The following is a 22,717-nucleotide window of genomic DNA, read 5'->3' as shown; positions in this document are numbered from 1 at the left end:
TCACTCATCTCCTGATATACTCTGTGCTGCTATGGACCCTGCTCCTCCCACTATATAACTGTCAGTCTGTGGCTTCCTGCTGCCTCCATTCCCCTCCTCACATCATGTCAGTATCCCTGTCACATGCAGCCCTGTCCTCACTAACACATCACTCATCTCCTGATATACTCTGTGCTGCTATGGACCCTGCTCCTCCCACTATATAACTCTCAGTCTGTGGCTTCCTGCTGCCTCCATTCCCCTCCTCACATCATGTCACTGCCCCTGTCACATGCAGCCCTGTCCCCACTGACACATCCCTCATCTCCTGATATACTCTGTGCTGCTGGGGGACCCTGCTCCTCCCACTATATAACTCTCAGTCTGTGGCTACCTGCTGCATCCATTCCCCTCCTCACATCATGTCACTGCCCCTGTCACATGCAGCCCTGTCCTCACTGACACATCCCTCATCTCCTGATATACTCTGTGCTGCTGGGGACCCTGCTCCTCCCACTATAAAACTCTCAGTCTGTGGCTTCCTGCTGCCCCCATTCCCCTCCTCACATCATGTCACTGTCCCTGTCACATACAGCCCTGTCCTCACTGACACATCCCTCCTCTCCTGATATACTCTGTGCTGCTGGGGACCCTGCTCTTCCCACTATATAACTCTCAGTCTGCGGCTTCCTGCTGCCTCCATTCCCCTCCTCACATCATGTCACTTCCCCTGTCACATGCAGCCCTGTCCTCACTGACACATCACTCATCTCCTGATATACTCTGTGCTGCTGGGGACCCTGCTCCTCCCACTATATAACTCTCAGTATGTGGCTTCCTGCTGCCTCCATTCCCCTCCTCACATCATGTCACTGCCCCTGTCACATGCAGCCCTGTCCTCACTGACACATCACTCCTCTCCTGATATACTCTGTGCTGCTGGGGACCCTGCTCCTCCCACTATATAACTCTCAGTCTGTGGCTTCCTACTGCCCCCATTCCTCTCCTCACATCATGTCACTGCCCCTGTCACATGTAGCCCTGTCCTCACTGACACATCACTCCTCTCCTGATATACTCTGTGCTGCTGGGGACCCTGCTCCTCCCACTATATAACTCTCAGTCTGTGGCTTCCTGCTGCCTCCATTCCCCTCCTCACATCATGTCACTGCCCCTGTCACATGCAGCCCTGTCCTCACTGACACATCACTCATCTCCTGATATACTCTGTGCTGCTGGGGACCCTGCTCCTCCCACTATATAACTCTCCGTCTGTGGCTTTTGTACATGATGTCCTCCCTAGCACAGTCACACAGGTGTAGAATACATCACTATATAGTATACTGATGACTGTTCTGTTCCCGGTCTCACTGTACGCTTGGGTTCCCCAGGACTGAATATAATAAGGTCTCCTGACTTCTGCAGGCTGGTGGTGAATACCTGTGCTCGGTAATTATGTTCTGCATTGCTGTGCTCGTTATGGCTCTAGGGCTTTGTTTATCTAATCTATTGGGTTCTTATTTGGCTTTCATTACACAAATCAATAATGAAGATGATCCTTCCTTACACTGAGATGAGCTTCCTGAAGCGTGGCTTTTTTCTTCAACGTAACTTGCGGATCTTATCTTGTGTTATATACCAGCTTTGGCAGATTTCCCTCGGGATCCAGATCGTAGGTTGACAAGTGTATAGGTCGACACAAAACGGTTGACATTGAAAACAGGTCGCCTCAAGCAAACGATCCATATAAATTTTTCACAAATATTTCATACTTTCCGGTCTTCGCTGTCGACATTTATACACAAAACTTATGTTGACCGATTCATGTGTTGGCATTGTCCAGGTTATTGGGGAGCCTGGCTTATTTACTGACCAGTGTTATTGCTGCATTCCCAGATTCCAAATTCCCATCACGCTTTCATTAGAGCCGCAGAAGGTAATTAGTGCAGCCAATTAGCCGTGGCAATCAGTCAGGTTGTAACGAGACCGTGGAGGGGTTGTTTTCATTAATATGTGCTGCAGTGATTTGTGTGACTAGCCGCCTGTGCTAAAGCCTTGTTATACAGGGCTATGTAATGGTTACATTACTGCCTCACAGCACTGAGGTCATGGGTTCTATCCCCACCATGTGTTATATATACGGGGCAGTACGGATGGTGTAATGGTTACATTACTGCCTCACAGCGCTGAGGTCATGGGTTCTATCCCCACCAAGTGTTATATATACGGGGCAGTATGGACGGTGTAATGATTAGCATTACTGCCTCACAGCACTGAGGTCATGGGTTCTATCCCCACCATGTGTTATATATACGGGGCAGTACGGATGGTGTAATGGTTAGCATTACTGCCTCACAGCACTGAGGTCATGGGTTCTATCCCCACCATGTGTTATATATACGGGGCAGTACGGATGTGTAATGGTTAGCATTACTGCCTCACAGCACTGAGGTCATGGGTTCTATCCCCACCATGTGTTATATATACGGGCAGTACGGACGGTGTAATGGTTACATTACTGCCTCACAGCACTGAGGTCATGGGTTCTATCCCCACCATGTGTTATATATACGGGGCAGCACGGATGGTGTAATGGTTACATTACTGACTCACAGCGCTGAGGTCATGGGTTCTATCCCCACCATGTGTTATATATACGGGGCAGTACGGATGATGTAATGGTTAGCATTACTGCCTCACAGCACTGAGGTCATGGGTTCTATCCCCACCATGTGTTATATATACGGGGCAGTACGGATGGTGTAATGGTTACATTACTGCCTCACAGTGCTGAGGTCATGGGTTCTATCCCCACCATGTGTTATATATACGGGGCAGTACGGATGGTGTAATGGTTACATTACTGCCTCACAGCGCTGAGGTCATGGGTTCTATCCCCACTATGTGTTATATATATATGGGACAGTACGGACGGTGTAATGGTTACATTACTGCCTCACAGTGCTGAGGTCATGGGTTCTATCCCCACCATGTGTTATATATACGGGGCAGTACGGATGGTGTAATGGTTAGCATTACTGCCTCACAGCACTGAGGTCATGGGTTCTATCCCCACTATGTGTTATATATATATGGGACAGTACGGATGGTGTAATGGTTAGCATTACTGCCTCACAGCACTGATGTCATGGGTTCTATCACCACCATGTGTTATATATACGGGGCAGTACGGATGGTGTAATGGTTACATTACTGCCTCACAGTGCTGAGGTCATGGGTTCTATCACCACCATGTGTTATATATACGGGGCAGTACGGATGGTGTAATGGTTACATTACTGCCTCACAGCACTGATGTCATGGGTTCTATCACCACCATGTGTTATATATACGGGGCAGTACAGATGGTGTAATGGTTAGCATTACTGCCTCACAGCACTGATGTCATGGGTTCTATCACCACCATGTGTTATATATACGGGGCAGTACAGATGGTGTAATGGTTACATTACTGACTCACAGCACTGTATATTCTCTCCGTGCTTGCGTGGATTTCCTCTGGGTGCTCCGGTTTGCCCCCACAATCCAAAAATATACGGGTAGGTTAATTGGCTCCAAAAATATAAAAAAATATAATAGGGAATAAAGATTGTCATCTCCACTGGGACAGGGACTGATGTGACTGTTTTCTGTGCGGGGAACTTGCAAGGCTGTGTGAGTCAACCAGAATAAGGAGCTATGTGTGCCCTATATAAGAAACTGTACATAAATATACAGGAGGTATCTGACATCTCACCTCCCAGGTATATGAAGGCCAGAGAGTCTGTTGTCCCCTCGTGTGTCCCATGAAATTACAGGAAAAACTGAAATATAAATATACAGGCGGAGTCTTCAAACGTTCCAAAATGTGTCCCCCAACCTATATCCCCAACATAACTATACTTTAATACAGTGGTCCCAAACTTTTTGAATCACGGCACCCTAATTTATCATAATATTTTTCAAGGCACCCCTAGGCCAAAAGTTTGTTACTGAGAGTTTCAGAAACAAATATTAAATTAAATAAGTTGTGATTAAATTGTATCCTTAGGTCCAGTTATATGGTGAGGAACATGATTCACTTATAATTGGAAGCCATGAGCACTGATTTTGCCTATTTCATTGGCCATAAATAATTTTAATTGGTTCTGGACCACCAACCTGAGGCACCCCTGCAAGTGCTCCGAGGCACCCCAGCGAGCCTAGGCGCACAGTTTGGGATCCACTGCTTTAATATATATTTTTCTGTTGGATTTTTGTCCTATGGTTTCGTTGTGTGTATCTGAAAATCCTCCTTATGTCATGTGTCAGTTTTGACTACTTTGTTCTTCTTGTTTACCCTGCGTTCCCCTCTCCATTACCTATTTCTGTATCCCCCTCTTTTGCTTTAAAAAACATAACAATTTTAGGTACTTGTTTCCTATCTGGGCGCCCATCGCGGGCATCGCGGGTACATCGCATGTCATTATAATGACATGCGATGGGCCAGACGCGATGCCCGCGATTTTCCCATAGGGAACAATGTTAAATGCCTCAATTTACCCGCGATGACCGCGATTTACCATAGGAAACAATGTTAAATGGATCAATTTCCCCAAATTATCATAGGGAACAATGTTAAATGTGGCAAAAACACCCCTGAACATAAAAATGTCCCCCCAAAAGTAGTTGACGCCACCCCGCCATCAACGTGAACCCGAAGCGTGGCGAGCGGCGGCGGTACGCGTCCTCCGACCTTTTCATGCCCTACTATCCACTAGGGCGTGGAGTGAGAATAGAATAGTGTGGCGAGCGCAGCGAGCCACCGAGCCCGAAGCGTGGCGAGCCCCGCGAGGGGACGCGGATACTTTCACAGTTATACGCGTCCCCTCGCGGGCTTCCCAGGTGTCCATGGCGTCGCGGACACCTGGGAAGCCCGCGAAGGGACGCGTTTACCTGTGAAGGTATCCGCGTCCCCTCGCGGGGCTCGCTGCGCTCGCCACGCTTCGGGCTCGGTGGCTCGCTGCGCTCGCCACACTATTCTATTCTCACTCCACGCCCTAGTGGATAGTAGGGCATGAAAAGGTCGTAGGACGCGTACCGCCGCCCCTCGCGGGCTCGCTGCGCTCGCCACGCTTCGGGTTCACGTTGATGGCGGGGTGGCGTCAACTACTTTTGGGGGGACATTTTTATGTTCAGGGGTGTTTTTGCCACATTTCCCATTGTTCCCTATGATAATTTGGGGAAATTGATCCATTTAACATTGTTTCCTATGGTAAATCGCAGTCATCGCGGGTAAATTGAGGCATTTAACATTGTTCCCTATGGGAAAATCGCGGGCATCGCGTCTGGCCCATCGCACCCAATTTTTTATCGGCCGCGATGCCCGCGATGGCCCCGATTTTACCCCCGATGCCCGCGATTAAAATCGTGGGCGCCCAGATATGAAACAAGTACCCAATTTTATATTTAAAAACGTTCTGAAATACAGATTTTTTTTTTTTAAATGCTGCTGTGTTTAGACTTGGGTCCCATCCCCAAGATATATATCATTATTTATTAACAGTTTCTCATAGAAACATAGTGTGGAATGTAATTAATAAAGTGTGAGAATCACAAAGGGCCTTATTCAAGTTCACTCTTTGTGACAATACCCTTCTTAGTTCACTCTTTCTGACAAAACCCTTTCAAATCTAATTCTCTGCACATTTTACATCTGCCCCACCTGCAGTGCACATGGTTTTGTCCATCTTAGATGATTTTTGGCTATTACACTTTAGTTGCCACGCTCCTGACCATTCCTCTAGTTTACCTAGATCATCAACCGTTTGTGTTACCCACCCATGGATTTGCAGGCGTCTAAATGTGACTTTCCTTTATGCTGTGATTTATTAGGTGACCTTAATGAGGAAGATACAGAACTGACGGAGGAACCCACCCTGGGGCAGGATCCCTGGCATGAAGACATGGAGGAATCTTTTCTCGGAACACCGTCGTCTTCAGCCATTCGCTCCAGTTCACCTGTCTTCCCTCTGTCCCCTGAGTCTAGAGACAGGTATGACAAGTACATTACTGTGTTGCCACCTGTTTATAAGGATGTGGAATGGGAAATCCTTGCAGTCTGCTTGTTATAAAGGATCAATTGGAATAAATACAAGAGTAAGTAATGAACCAATGGCACCTCTGCTGTCCGTTGTATGTAATGCAGCAGATATGTACATGAATGTATACAACGTATTGTCTTAGTATGGGTTCCAGATGGCTGACAAACCAGGTTTACTCAGATAGCCAGTAGATAGACCCCAAAAGTTAGACACGCATTAGTTAGACACTGACAAAAGTTAGACATGCATTAGTTAGACAGAGACAAGTTAGACATGCATTAGTTAGACAGAGACAAGTTAGACATGCATTAGTTAGACAGAGACAAGTTAGACATGCATTAGTTAGACAGAGACAAGTTAGACATGCATTAGTTAGACAGTGACAAAAGTTAGACATGCATTAGTTAGACAGTGACAAAAGTTAGACATGCATTAGTTAGACAGAGGCTAGTGTTAGACAGAGGCTAGGGTTAGACACGCATCAGTTAGCCACTGACAAGGGTTAAACACGCATCAGTTAGCCACTGACAAGGGTTAGACACGCATCAGATAGCCACTGACAAGGGTTAAACACGCATCAGTTAGCCACTGACCAGGGTTAGACACGCATCAGTTAGCCGCTGACCAGGGTTAGACACGCATCAGTTAGCCACTGACCAGGGTTAGACACGCATCAGTTAGCCACTGACAAGGGTTAGACACGCATCAGTTAGCCACTGACAAGGGTTAGACACGCATCAGTTAGCCACTGACAAGGGTTAGACACGCATCAGTTAGCCACTGACAAGGGTTAGACACGCATCAGTTAGCCACTGACAAGGGTTAGACACGCATCAGTTAGCCACTGACAAGGGTTAGACACGCATCAGTTAGACAGTGAAAGGTTAGACTGTGACAAAAGCTCTGTGCAGGCTGAACCAGGCTGGACCTCATGGCTTTTAGCACCGCGTGGAGAATTCAGGCTTGGTGCATGAGGACACACCTGTATGCATGTAAATAGTTAGAGACCGTGACTTGTAGGCGGCCCTGCATGAACTTGCCTGAGACGCTTTTCATGACCAGGAGGATTCTGGTGCTGACGGGGTTAAGGCTTTGGGATGTGCTGCAGTAATACCACGATCTTGAGCAATCATCCACATTTCCAAGCGTCCTGGCCGGTGAATTAGGTGCTGATGTAAAGGTTTTATTTCCACGAAGCACATTTCCAAAACAATATCTGTCATTAAACAGCCGAATTGAATAAAGCTGAGTTACATTGAAGGGCAGCATGGGGAGAATGTAATTTAACTTTGGCTTATTAAATCAAAGATCAGAGCACTGTTGCGATGAATTGAAGACGTTTCCCAGGAGATCGTCCTCGTTCGCAGCAAGTCTGTACTTTGTCCTTGCGTCTCGTGTCAGTATTCCAGTGCATTGTCCTGCTTCTGATTGGCCAGCTTGGAGCATGACATACTTACCATGGTCATTAGTAACTGTCTTCCCTAACATATGCCTATTATTCCTGCACCAGCAAACAGCACCTCCTAGTGTCTGAACTGTAATTTGCTCATGGGGCAAAACAGATGGATTATGTAAGTACAGGGAAAAAAATGATCATTCAGCATAACTCTGCTAGAATCCTCTGGAATTATTTATTATAGACGTAAGGGGGTTATAGTGAGGGCTAAAAGGTCACTGATTATATGTCCAAATAAAAGCAAGCTCCTGTGCGAATCACTAGACAATGCAAAATATCAGATCGCCTGGTCTGCGGAATTACCAGGCCGACTTATTGATCTCTCTTGTTTATTTAAAAATGTGGTTTTTTTTTTCCACCTTTAATTAAAAAAAAGCTGGATAACTGCTGCGGGATGCTGATCACAGGTCATTTGGGACCCCTGGGGTGGGTACGTTACCTCCATTGGTTCCAAACCTTGTAATAGTATCGATGTATTGTCATTGGGCATTTGGTGGTGGTTACCCGCAGCAACCATATAGGTGACTGCTTCCACCCTGGCAGTTGGAGTCCTGGTGCTACGGGTCCCAGCGGTGTTACCCTGAGATGTCCCTCGCGTGGTTGTTACTCAGCTTTCGTATCACAGTAGCTGAGAATCCATTTAGCACGATGTGACCCCCTCTCAGATTCACACACATCACCCCCTCCCTTCTTTCTTCATCCGGATACACTAATTGGGCGTCCATGTCGACAGGTGTTAATATTGACACTAAAAACTCATGTCAATCTTTTCATGTTTTTCTTCTTGACTTTGAGCCTGTCGACCCTTATGAGTCACACCCTTGGTTTTGTAGTCTGCAATGCTTTTGCAATATGTTTTAATCCACACCATATTCCTTCTTTATCTCATGTGTTTTCTGCAGTCAGTCAGTCAGAGCTGCTCTTTCCACAGACCATCCAGGCACATACGACCCCCCCCCCAATCACTTCCAGATAGGGCACGTTCCAGGAGAGCAGCTCTGTTCCTGTGTATCCTGCAGGACCCGGCTACAGATAAGTCTTCCCCTCTCTCTCCTCCTCTCCGAGGTTTCACAGCACCTGCCGTTTGCTGGATGTAGTCCTTGTTACCTCTAGGCAGCACACATTGAGCCTCATGCCTCTGTGAGGTCACTAGGTCAGCTCTGTGCCCACATTACTAAATCAATGGCACAGGCCAAGTAAGAGAGATGTATTTAGCTTTTACTGCTAGTAGTCCGGGGTGTAGTGGGTGCGCCCCTCTTGCGACTCATCAGTTATGTGTCAGTGTCAGATCCGTGTTATATGTGTATGGCTATGACTCGCTCATAGTGCACTGGCCCAGAACAATCTTATTATGGCTTATATGTGAGCCCCAGGGGTGCCCAGTTATTGAGACCAGTGATCTCAAAGCCACTGATGGCGGTCTGGCATCTGGATAAGCCCTAACTGTTTCCAGGATGTCGGCATTCCTATAAGACACAAAAGAACAGCTGACGTTGCACTAAATGCAGTTTCGGGATGAAGCTGGAAACATCAGCGGCTCTTGCAAGGCATGATGGGATGACATCAATGGATACACAAAACAGCCAAATGTTATAAACACAGCACCAGGTCTACATTAGGCCCAGCCCTGACCTCTAGGACCTGTGTCCGACAGACTACGCCAGTAAGTAACGGGGACACAACTTGTTGGCCAATGAGGACGCATATGATTAAACATATCACGTCGTCCCATGTCGTATGGTGTATGTACAAGTAACAGCTGTCGCCACTCACATTCATTACCAGTTACTGTAATTACTTCCATCTGCAATACAGTCCTCACAGAGCACCACATGTGTGTACCATACACGCAAACACATGCAACCCCGTTACCGCTCTCTGCAACTATTCAGAACCCAAGACAGATCAGCGCGCGGCGTGATGGACAAAGTGTACGATTACCAGGAGGGATGAGCAGGCAGGCACTCGGAAAGCAAAGGACGGGGAGACCTGTGTCACCGTGTGTGTGTGTGACCGCTGTCTCATATAATGCCAGGCACTGTACAGCTGAGTTAATATATAACTTGGTAGCAGCAGAGATCCATTAGCAAAGAGCATCACATCGGTTCTGCGCCTAGCGGTCCGGGCTGCGTGCACGCTGTCGCCGCATGATGGCCGCAATTTGGAAGGGCTGTGACATAGGTAGTATACATTATTTGCTATTCTGGAAGGCCCCCGGCTGGTTTTACTGTCTCTTTATGCTGCTTCTTACCAGAAATGCGTCTTACGGGGTGTACGCATGGTGCGATGTACTTTCTATTCCATCCCGAATCTATACCAATCGAATTGCACAGTGCTGTGTACACCTTTGAATTAGACTGAAATGTATTTATTTGGTTTATACATTCGTTGGATTTCCTTTCGATTCAATTTTTCTTAATATGAACAAAATCGAATCGGAAAATACTTTATATCGACCTGTGTGTTCGATGTAAGCTATGCGTCACGGTCTACCCCATCTGTATCACCCCTATGTGTCTGCTCCTCTCCTATAGAATGTAAGCTCCCACGAGCAGGATCCTCTCACTCAGGTGATGTTGCCGAAAAGCAACCAATCATATTCTGTTAAACATTCTCTAGGATGCAATAGAGAAATGATAGAATCGGGTTGCTATGGCAACATCACCTCTTTTCAGTTTTTTAAGCTTTAGTAAATGTACCACTTGAGGTGGCCTTACATTAGTGGGATGTGGCCCTTTCCTGCACAATTTTTACGCAACGGGGAGATAATTTGCATGAAAAGTGTTATATTCCATGTCATTTACTTACTATTCTGATCCGATGCGTTGTTCCTACGTTGGCACTAGGGAGGCCAATCCCAGGATCGGGATCGGCGGTATCCCGGGATTTGGGCCTAAAATTGGCGGGATTTGAATCCCGGGATTGAAGCTCCCAATCCCGGGATTTTGGGATTAGTACCCCGTGTAAAATTCACTTTTTTTTTAAAAAGCCGGGCAGCGCTGAGCACCTATATGGCTCAGATGCTGCCCGGCTGACTGCTAGAGACCAGTTACCTGTGCCACCGGCAGTGCCGCTGTTCGGGACAGTGATCTGTGCCGACAAGCATGGCGGCGCCCAGACTGTGCAGCGTGACCCCTGACATCACGTCACGCTGCGCAGCCCTGCCGCCAGCATGCCTGTCAGCACAGATCACCACTGTGCCGATCCCGATCGCCCAGCCACACTGCCTGTCCGCAGGAGGAGGACTACTGCTCCTGCATGTCCCCACCTCCGTAAGTGACTGCGGATTGTCGGGGGTGACTTATTAGGCATTTCTATTGAGATATGCGGGGCGGGAAGTTTTCGGGGGACGGGACACTTTTTCTTTTCATTATTAGAGAAGCCAATCCCGGGGATCCCGGGAATCCCGGGATTGAGCATTTTTCAATCCCGAATCCCGGGATTGAAAAAATGCCCCGGGATTGGCATCCCTAGTTGGCACCTAACCCCCGCTTTCTGCCACCCTGATGATTGTGTCCTGTTGGCTGATGATCTTCTGTGACGTCGTATTGTACTGTAAGTCGCTGTTTTCTTGTTTTTGCTCCTGTACGTACTTTTGTAGGCGCTGCAGAACCTTTGTGGCACCAAATAAATGAAGGGTAATAAATAATGCGATTAATGGGATATGCAACACTTGTATATCTGTGTGTGTGTGATTGAGTCTGTATACAGTGAACAATGAAGTTTTGCGTGGAGAAAAGTCATGGGGATGTGTAACACTCCGTGTACTGGTTCACACTCAGCCGCACAAGGATATACAAGTGTCGTATCCAATTAATCAGCACAGTCTCCTGATGCATTTTTGGGTGAAAGGATGCAAAAAAGGCACCTGGTGCTAGCAGCGGTGCAGAAATAGTGTATTCTGATAGCGATGTTAATGACTGCTTGGTCTTATATGGGCACTGCCCTCTGCTGGAGGAAATCGCTGTGATGTCAGGGTTGTGATGTCACAGCTTCCCTATTCCAGTGAGGAAGCTGCTGATAGGGGCTCATTTATCAATGATGATTAAAACTCATTGTGAATGATACACGGTGCTCCAGCCAATCGGATCATAACTGTCAATAAAAAAAACCCAAGGGAGCTGAGTGCGGGCCTGCTGGGAGCTGAGTGCGGGCCTGCTGGGAGCTGAGTGGCTGGGGCACCATTTATCTCACAACAAACTTCATCACTTGTTGATAAATAGGCTCCCCCCCCCCCCCCCCATGGTCAGAAAGTAAGTGAATAAAATGGTACAACCTATGCAGTATAATGACTGTGACCTTCAGCCTCGCGCTGTTCTCATACATTGTAAGCTGGATAAACATCATCTGGCACATGTCAGGGTAATTGGCCTTGAGGGTTCTATATCCCGTTACACTGTTTTCTGAAGCTCTGCGCATAGATCTTTTCTTACATAGAAATGAATAGAATAAAACAGCTGACATGAGAAGCGTGGGTCGCAGGCAGCGCCGTCACGCATCAGCGCAGGTACTGTCAGCGTAGCGCGGTTTGCTTCTGTGTCCTGGGTAACGCTGCGTAAGTAGCTGCGCAGACCTGGGGCACATTTTGTATGTATCAAACCTCGGCGGCAGGGGCGGAACGTTCTCAGATTAGCAAAGTCTCTATATGACATAAATGCACGCAGCTGTTATTTGCACCCATGCCAGTTAGGAGCCTGTAGTATATTGTACTCTGGAACTGGGTGCTGCAGATCCCTTGTGGCACCATAAAAATAAATAGGGCACGGCCAAGTACTTCTACACTGATGGTGATGCCTTGCAGTAAATGCCGCTAACCCCGAGTAACTAATGGGTGTGTTCATCTAACCAATAACTGACAAAACTGGACCCTGCAACGATCAGACATCCGCTGTTAGAAGAATGCAGCTGATTGGTTCTTGTAGGGTACAGCAAGCTTGATCTCCAGTGTATGTTCCCCTACATAAGGGGACATATAACAGCAGGAATACAGAGATTCCGAGCAGAGAGAACAGTTGCAATGGCCTGAATGTCGTTGTGAAAATAATGCTTCCCCAATGACCATTCAATGCACAGCAAACCCATTACCTCCCTATCTCTATACCAAGGGTGGCTAAACCTGTCTTCAAGATCTACCAACAGTTAATGTGTCTCAATGACTACACCTGTGCACCAGCTAGGTGATCCGGGAAACGTGATAGTTAGTAATGACTACAGCTGTGCACCAGCTAGGGAGTCTGGGAAAGTGACACTTAGTAATGACTACAGCTGTGCACTAGCTAGGCGATCTGGGAAACGTGACAGTTAGTAATGACTACAGCTGTGCACCAGCTAGGTGATCCGGGAAACGTGATAATTAGTAATGACTACAGCTGTGCACCAGCTAGATGATCTGGGGAATGTGACAGTTAGTAATGACTACAGCTGTGCACCAGCTAGGGAGTCTGGGGAATGTGACAGTTAGTAATAACTACAGCTGTGCCCCAGCTAGGGAGTCTGGGAAACGTGACAGTTAGTAATGACTACACCTGTGCACCAGCTAGGTGATCTGGGAAATGTGACAGTTAGTAATGACTACAGCTGTGCACCTGCTAGGTGATCTGGGAAACGTGACGTTAGTAATGATTGCACATGTGCACCATTTAGGTGGTCTGAGAAATGTGACAGTTGGTAATGACTACAGCTGTGCACCTGCTAGGTGATCTGGGAAATGTGACAGTTAGTAATGATTGCACATGGGCACCATTTAGGTGGCCTGAGGAATGTGACAGTTGGTATTGACTACAGCTGTGCACCTGCTAGGTGATCTGGAAAACGTGACAGTTAGTAATGATTGCACATGTGCACCATTTAGGTGGTCTGAGAAATGTGACAGTTGGTAATGACTACAGCTGTGCACCGGCTAGATGATCTGGGGAATTTGACAGTTATGCTGGCCACACATCAGACCAACTTTCCTCCAACCATCCAACTAGTTGGTCGGATGGAAAAAAAACCTGGTACTGGATAGGAGCAAATGTAATTTGTAATTAAGTAATTTTTTTCCCAAATCAGAAATTGGACAACAACCGTCACTCAGACAATGTACTGTAGTTGGACCTATTTGATTTAAACAATTACACTGAATGTTTTTGTCCATTCCTCCTGAGTTTGTGAGCAAATTGCTTATTGGCATTTGTCCCCATACAGTACCAGACTTTCAGTCCAACCAGTTGGATGGTTAGAGGAAAGTTGGTCTGATGTGTGGCCAGCATTAGTAATGACTTCAGCTGTGCACCAGCTAGGTGATCTTGGGAATGTGACAGTTAAGGTGGCCATACACATGCAGATTTATCTTCAGATCTGGCTGGTTGGAGCAAAAAAATGGTTATGGATGAGAGAAAATGACAGTTGACCATTTGCTTGGAATTGCTGGAAAACTGCCAAACTGTCACTCATAATCATGTATGTGTTCCAACCAGCCAGATCTGAAGATAAATCTTACTAGTGTATGGGCACCTTTAGTAATGACTACAGCTGTGCATCAGCTAGGGGATCTGGGGAATGTGACAGTTAGTAATGACTACAGCTGCGCACCAGCTAGGTAATCTGGGGAATGTGACCATTAGTAATGACTACAGCTGTGCACCAGCTGGGTGATCTGGGGAATGTGACAGTTAGTAATGACTACAGCTGTGCACCAGCTGGGTGATCTGGGGAATGTGACAGTTAGTAATGACTACAGCTGTGCACCAGCTGGGTGATCTGGGGAATGTGACAGTTAGTAATGACTACAGCTGTGCACCAGCTAGGTGATCTTGGGAATGTGACAGTTAGTAATGACTACAGCTGTGCACCAGCTAGGTGATCTGGGGAATGTGACAGTTAGTAATGCCTACAGCTGTGCACCAGCTAGGGGATCTGGGGAATGTGACAGTTAGTAATGACTACAGCTGTGCACCAGCTAGGTGATCTGGGGAATGTGACAGTTAGTAATGACTACAGCTGTGCACCAGCTGGCTGATCTGGGAAACATGGACGGTTGGTAGATCTCGAGGACCGGTTTGGCCACCCCAGGTCTATACTCATTTCTCCTCTCTTGTACAATGCAGCAGCCCGATAGATCAGTAAGATGCTGTGCTTGCTGTCCGCTCCGTCTAGGGAACGGCTTCATCTCGCTGAGACGGGATTTGCACAGCATTACTGTCTCAATGACATCCAGAATGTGTTATTGATCGCCTCGTCCTGTTTATTAACCTCGGGGCTTAGCCAATGTTATAAAGCGTGCCAGACTGGCTCATTATCACATCCAGAATTCACGAGTCCAGTTCCTCTGGGATTGTACATAGATGAGGAGCGATTGTAGATACTCATGGCCCAGGTAGGTCATACAGGGGGCTGGCATCGGTGTGTCCTCTACCACCAGAGTTACTGGCTGCGGAGTTACGATCGGCACCATCACTGGCTGTGGGCACATTGTATATTGGACCGCCTGGTCCTCCTGCACTGAAGTCCGCTTCTGGTGTTTGCACTGTGTCAACTGTATATTTTATTTTGCGTTAAAAAGTTCTTTTTTTTTTAAACGTGTCGCAGCAAGTAGAGTAACCTCTGCCTACTCCTCACTGCACACAGCCATGTATTGCTATTGCTGACCGGTACAGAAGATCAGCATTGTCAAAAAGCCAACATGCCAGTTGCCGACACAAGTATTTATTTTATTTTTTTCATGTTTTTGCATCTTTTGCTGGATTAACTAAACACAAGGAGAACGATTGGCAATTAATGATACTTCTAGGATACGGGCAAGGGGGCGGCATGCATGCTGAACTCCCTTTCTTAAAAAGGGAGGGGTGCAGCCCCGCCGGCATTAATAATGCCAGTGAGACAGCCCCGCTGGCCTTGTTATGGGGTCGTTCCCGGCCACCTATGTCTCTGATGGGGACATACACGGCACCTACCCGAGGGAACCTTTTTTCTTATTGTGCTTGGATATGTCTAAACATACAAATGGCTCCTAAAAAACTTGTGTTGGCCCTTTTTGTGTCGTCCTTTGTCCTGACCTTTTGTGTCGATACTTTGATATTACGGTGCCTTTGAAGAGAAAGCCCATACATTAAAGTAGGTAAATTTTAGGTACGATATCATCTATATAAGTTTAGTTTACAATGGGGGTGGTTACAGCGCTTATTAGCCTTTTGTATGTGGGGCAGCTTAACTTGAGTTGTCCGTGCTCAAAAAAGGGTATAGAATAAAGGTTTAAGTTAAGCGCTCTCCTTTGTGTTTGTAAGTAAGTGACAAGATACTGATTATGTGAAATCAAAATGTTTCTTTATTATGTAGTTGCAAACAAATGTACATACGAAATCAGGGTCAATGGTGAAAGTATCGAATGAGCCCCTGTGGGGGAATTGGGGTGCCAGCAGGCCCCTTTCTACCATAAGTCTAGCAGGCTTATGTCTCATACAAGTGGGGGTGGTGTGGGGGCTGTCAGCGATAAGCCCTTGCGGGTATAAGGGGTCAGCAGAACCCTTTAACCATAAGCCAGCAGGCTTATGTCTTATGCTGGCAGATGTGTGTGATGGGGAAACGGTGGGGCGAGTGGGAGTACAGTCCAGAGCAACAACACCAATGGCAGGGGCTGGAGGCAAAGTCACTTGATATCTGTGTGGGTTGCGCTGGGTTGCGGCGTCCCGCTCCCAGGTATCTTACCCAGCTGATGTTCTTGCAGAGTGGTGCGCAGCGGTGCTGTGCTGAGGTCCCGGGTTGTCTGTACCAGTCCGAGGTGAAGGACGTTCACCCGGCTGGCTGAGAGGTGTGAGGCCGCTGTGCTGGAAGTGCGGCCTGCTCGGACGTTACTTCCGGATAGTCGCGGTGACGTCACCGGGGGGCCGAGCGCTCGACTCCGGCTTGGAGGAGACTTCGTTCAGTGTGGTATTGTGGGCTTGAAGTGCTGTGAGATGGGGTTTGTATTATCCAACGCGTTTCAGCCACTGGGGCCTTTATCAAGGATGGTGCAGACGTGGGTGAAGCTTGATTTATGCTGGAGGGGCGTGTCTGTGGACGCAACCATGGAACTTGATTGGTCTGTGTAGTGGGTCTCTAATTGGCTGTTGTGCGGTGTCAATCAGGAAGAACTATGCTCTGTGTGTGTGGGACGGAGGGCTGTTAACCCTGTGAGGGCTAGATGTCAGTTATTGCGGTGGGTGGTGAAAAAAAGGGAGGTGATATCTGGTTTAGTAGGTAATGGAATAAGTATTAATTCTATTGTGTTAAAAGGTAGTTGCAGGATATATAGTATAATTGATGAGAAACACAGTGTATGATTTTAGCATATTATGAACAATGGGGTCAGAATCATTGGGTTTAGCCCAAGTGGCTGTTATGAAAATCAATGTTTAGTCCTTTTGGGTTCAGTGTCTTAATGGTGTATATCCAGAAGAGCTCTCGTTTATTGAGAGTGTCTATATGGTTTCCCCCTCTCCAATTTTTAGGGGGGGTCTCTATTCCCATAAAGAATAGATTCTTGGGGTCGCAGTTGTGGTGGTTTTTGTAATGTAGGAATCACAGTGTATCCCTACATTACAAAAACCACCACAACTGCGACCCCAAGAATCTATTCTTTATGGGAATAGAGACCCCCCCCACCATTAAGACACTGAACCCAAAAGGACTAAACATTGATTTTCATAACAGCCACTTGGGCTAAACCCAATGATTCTGACCCCATTGTTCATAATATGCTAAAATCATACACTGTGTTTCTCATCAATTATACTATATATCCTGCAACTACCTTTTAACACAATAGAATTAATACTTATTCCATTACCTACTAAACCAGATATCACCTCCCTTTTTTTCACCACCCACCGCAATAACTGACATCTAGCCCTCACAGGGTTAACAGCCCTCCGTCCCACACACACAGAGCATAGTTCTTCCTGATTGACACCGCACAACAGCCAATTAGAGACCCACTACACAGACCAATCAAGTTCCATGGTTGCGTCCACAGACACGCCCCTCCAGCATAAATCAAGCTTCACCCACGTCTGCACCATCCTTGATAAAGGCCCCAGTGGCTGAAACGCGTTGGATAATACAAACCCCATCTCACAGCACTTCAAGCCCACAATACCACACTGAACGAAGTCTCCTCCAAGCCGGAGTCGAGCGCTCGGCCCCCCGGTGACGTCACCGCGACTATCCGGAAGTAACGTCCGAGCAGGCCGCACTTCCAGCACAGCGGCCTCACACCTCTCAGCCAGCCGGGTGAACGTCCTTCACCTCGGACTGGTACAGACAACCCGGGACCTCAGCACAGCACCGCTGCGCACCACTCTGCAAGAACATCAGCTGGGTAAGATACCTGGGAGCGGGACGCCGCAACCCAGCGCAACCCACACAGATATCAAGTGACTTTGCCTCCAGCCCCTGCCATTGGTGTTGTTGCTCTGGACTGTACTCCCACTCGCCCCATCGTTTCCCCATCACACACATCTGCCAGCATAAGACATAAGCCTGCTGGCTTATGGTTAAAGGGTTCTGCTGACCCCTTATACCCGCAAGGGCTTATCGCTGACAGCCCCCACACCACCCCCACTTGTATGAGACATAAGCCTGCTAGACTTATGGTAGAAAGGGGCCTGCTGGCACCCCAATTCCCCCACAGGGGCTCATTCGATACTTTCACCATTGACCCTGATTTCGTATGTACATTTGTTTGCAACTACATAATAAAGAAACATTTTGATTTCACATAATCAGTATCTTGTCACTTACTTACAAACACAAAGGAGAGCGCTTAACTTAAACCTTTATTCTATCTATATAAGTTTGTCTCTGAAACACTGACATCTGTTGGCAGCGAATGAAACTACATCTATTTCTCACACACACGCACAAAGGGAATCACAAGGTAGCAGACTAGCTTTCTAAGCATTTTCTTTAAGCAGGCTTATTAGTTATTGTAGTAATATTTTATATGTCCAAATAATACACTTTGGGGGGTCGATGCAGAAACAATGGCGCAGTTTCACACGTACGATGGAAAGCGTTGATGCCTGGCGTATTTCTATGCACAGTGCGAATTCACCCAAGATATAAATACTGTGAAAATGGTATTAAGTTTAAGCATTTATTTTCCAAAAAGTTTTGCTTTGATCAGTAAAACCCTCTTTTACATGTATTTTGTTTCATTATTCTTTTTTTAACATTATTACTTACACTGTTGTTTACTGATTTGTATAATTGTTACTTTTTTTTATTACTTTATCTAACGTTACGTTTAAATCACAGTTTCCCAAATGAGTTTTGGATATGATCTTGCAGTTTTTTTTTCATTATGATTAACACTATAGTTATATCAATTTTATGAAAAACAATCGGATTTGTCTCTTGAAAGGGGAATTAATTACAGCGACAATCTACAATTTAGACTCTAATTATGTTATATGGGGTACTGGCGTTTTACATACGATCGGTGCTGGAGTTTAGCGATCTGTTAGAATTGGATGTCAGAACATAAAATAACTTGTTAGGTTTATTAACCCCTTACCGCCGCAGACTGTTTTTGCCTTCCTGACAGAGCCCTTTTTTTCAAATCTGACATGTATCACTTTATGTGGGGATAACTTTGGGTACTTATGTATTATCTGGGCTCCCATGTTAAATGCACCCCATTTTTTCATACCCCTACTATCCAACTACGCATGGAGTTGATTTTATATAGTGTGGCGAGCGCAGCGAGCCACCGTGCCCGAAGCGTGGCGAGCGCAGCGAGCCCCGCGAGGGGATACGGTCTCATAAGAAAAACGGGAGCCCAGATATTACATAAGTACCTAACTTTTTATTGCTTTTACTTATCCCAGTGATTTTGAGATTGTTTTCTCGTGACACATTGTACTTTAAGTTAGTGGTAAATTTTGGTCGATACAGTCTGTGTTTATTTGTGAAAAATACCAAAATGTCGTAAAAAAATGGAAAATTTTGCGATTTGCAAAATGGAAAATTTTCTGCTTGTGAGACAAATAATCATACCACTCAAAATAGTTAATAACTAACAAAGACCATATGTCTACTTTATGTTGCCATCATTATTTCAACCTCCTTTTAATTTTTTTGGACACTAGGGGGCAGCAGAGACAAAATTATACACAGAACACAGAAAACGCTGCAATTGGCTGTTCACATTTGAACAGCCAATCGCAGCGATCGCCGATGGGGGGGGGCATCGCTGCCCCCCCCTGGGCAATGAGGGAAGATGTCTGATGTCAGGGACAGCAGCCATCTCCCCTCTGTCACCGCGTCTATAGACGCGGTGACACTTTAAATGCATGACGTACATTTATGCCATGCGTCGGGAAGTACATCCCGACCATGACGTAAATGTACGTCAAATGTCGGGAAGGGGTTAATGCCGTAGTAACACACATAATATACCTTGTGAGACGATCAGAGTAACATGTTACTGTGGGCCTGATTCATCTTTGTAAGTAAACCAATAAAAAGCAACTGGGCCAAGTCATGCTGCGCTGCAGTGGGGCAGATGTAACATGCAGGGAGGATTAGATTTGGGTAGGTTTAATATTTCCTGTGCAGGGTAAATACTGGCTGTTTCTGCATGCCCCTACAAATCATTATTTTTGACGCTGCAATTTAGACTTCAGTTTAAACACAGCCAAGTCGCAGTGCTAGATGGTGCTTCCCAGTTGTTTGCTTCGTTTTCGTTACATGCGGACATGAATCAGGCCCCAGTGTCTGTACAACGGGAGCTTTTACACTTTGATCATCAGCATTTGATTATCAAGGCTGCAGACACATCCATGCCGGCTGGTTGTAGTAAACTTTAATCTTGTTATTTTATGCATGGAAATCCCTGGGAGGCTAAGCTATATTTGTACAGAATATTCCGCAGGAGAATGTGCTTTGATAAATTGAGGTTATTACCTTATACGCGTGATGCCTGCAGTCTGGCTGAGACACTTATTCTTATTTTGTCTATTAATATGTTTTTTTCTTGTACGCGGCGCTCGGCCGGCTCGGCCTATTCTGTTGGTAATTAAACGTTCAATTTCTATTACATCTCACAAGACTTATATAAAAGGCTAACAACTCCTCCTACTCGCCTCCTCTGAGGTGAAGTACCGCCACTGACCACTAGAGGCCACTTGACAGACCAAATTACTCCTTTGCATGCTAAAAGATGTCATAACAGAAAGTGAAAGCTATTTTTGTAGGGACGCTGATCTGATTCGAACTTGCTGGAAATGGAGACACGGGGAGCTGTGAAGACAGAGATGGGAGGTAGGGACTGGGGGTGGGGTGGAGTAGAGAGTTTGTGGGCTAAATACTGTCACAGCTCAAAGTGAAAGTAAAAACTGTCACAGCTCAAAGTGAAAGTACTGCAGAAGCCATCGTGTGTGTGTGTTGCACTGTGCATGTGTGTTATGCTGCCCATACAATTGTGCGATTGCATTCAATGCTATATTGGGTTCGATTTCCCTTGAAGTTCAGCATTCGATAAATCGCATGAAAAAAGCATTTTAGTGCATTTGATTTTGCATTCGATCATGCGATCTATCGAATGCACCGTTCAATAAAAAAAAGAGGAGGGGCCAGGAAGTGACCAGAAGTCTTCAAGAATCGCACGTCGTCGTCTAGAAAAATCGCATGCGCACAAAACAGCATTAGACCGCACGTACAATTCGAGAAATATTATGTGCAGCACATAAGACCGTGAGACGCGTCATTCGAGCAGAGTGGCCAATCATTCGATTTCTCGGCCAGAGGAGGTCGAAATCGAAGGATTGTATACAAAATCTCACAAGTGTATGGGCAGCATAAGTTGTACTGTGTGTGCTTGTTGCACTCTGCATGTGTGTAAGTTGTACTGTGTGTGTGTAAGTCACAATGTGTATAAGTTGTACTGTGTGTGCTTGTTGCACTGTACATGTGTGTGTGTTGCATTGTGCATGTGTGTAATTTGTCCTGTATTTGTGTGCTTGTTGCACTTTGCATGTGTGCAAGTGCATAAATTGATAATGTTGGAGTATAGCTACACACTAAGTATTACTTGAGCAGAATTGTGTCGTCTCGTTGTTGTTATACTGTACTCTCTCTTGTACAATGCTCTTCTTACATATCCCTGTTACAAAGTTTCCATGTACCGGTCACCACAGTCTTTAAGGCTGGGGGCACATTTAAGTAATCTCCGTACGATATGTAGTTTCCTAATCGGAACAACATATCGGCCATATCGTACAGTGTGCAGCAGCAATTGCACGTTCCCACGGGTCATACACGATATCTTTAGTGTGGCCAACTGGAAAATATCATTTATAATGCCAGGCATGTTAGATCACACTATTGCCACGTGAAGTGTGTACAGTCGCCCTCCTAGGGCGTGTGTAATGGTCAGCGTTACTGCCTCCTAGGGCGCGTGTGATGGTCAGCGTTACTGCCTCCTAGGGAGCGTGTGATTGTCAGCGTTACTGCCTCCTAGCCCTGAGGTCCAATCCCAGCACAGCCCGAACGATGTGGTGTTTGTATATTCTCCCCGTGGGTTTCCTCCGGGTGCTCCGGTTTCCTCCCATATCATAATGCTGTACTGTACTGCATTAATTATATACCAATATAATGTATGACGGCTGAATGTGAGCACGTCACTAGCTTATACGCAGGTTCTGACTCTGAAGGACCAGCCGGCGATTATTAGAAGCGCACGCGTGAAATCTTTGCTGTGAAGGGGTTAAGGAATAGTTGTAAAATAATTTCTGCTCTTCAAGGCCAAGTCGTTAAATTACTGTCAGCAGCAATTACCGTTCCCTGCGGGACACTCTGTACCTCTCTTACTTCAAAGCGACACATGTGACCTCCGAGCTGCGCCTGCGATCATTCTGTGCGTCTTCAAGTACTAGGACAGCGCCTAGCAGGACAACATGTGCTTCAGACCTGGACACTCTCCCATCTCCTGTCTTTAGTTTTCCTGTTTGGTGGTTTTTTGTTCACCCTCCGTTCTGCTGTAACAGAGATCGGACGCTCCCGGCCGAAAGAATGATTCGCACTTTTGTCATATATTAATGTTGTTCTTGCATTGAAAATTATTTGGATTTAGTGAGCTGTCTTCCTCTGTGCTGTCTAGTGGGTTACTCATGTACAACATGCGTTAGGTCTTATTGAGGTGCCTTCATTCTAGCATCATATGAAAAGTAAGGGATTAAAA

General features: G+C 46.3%; 1 protein-coding gene across 3 annotated transcripts in view; it reads left to right on the top strand.

The window, feature by feature from the left end:
• The window catches only part of RAD18 (RAD18 E3 ubiquitin protein ligase), a 210,470-nt gene that overhangs the window by 125,810 nt on the left and 61,943 nt on the right, over positions 1 to 22,717 (top strand). For all 3 annotated transcript variants that reach the window (XM_083155712.1, XM_083155711.1, XM_083155713.1), the window contains exon 11: positions 5,854 to 6,013. In XM_083155712.1, the coding sequence (XP_083011838.1) occupies positions 5,854 to 6,013 (160 nt within the window). The remainder of the gene's footprint in view (positions 1 to 5,853; positions 6,014 to 22,717) is intronic.

Source organism: Crinia signifera, chromosome 8 (genome assembly GCF_055691185.1).
Source record: "Crinia signifera chromosome 8, ASM5569118v1, whole genome shotgun sequence".
In the NCBI taxonomy this organism is placed as follows: domain Eukaryota; kingdom Metazoa; phylum Chordata; class Amphibia; order Anura; family Myobatrachidae; genus Crinia; species Crinia signifera.
This window is presented reverse-complemented; position numbering and strand designations above follow the sequence as displayed.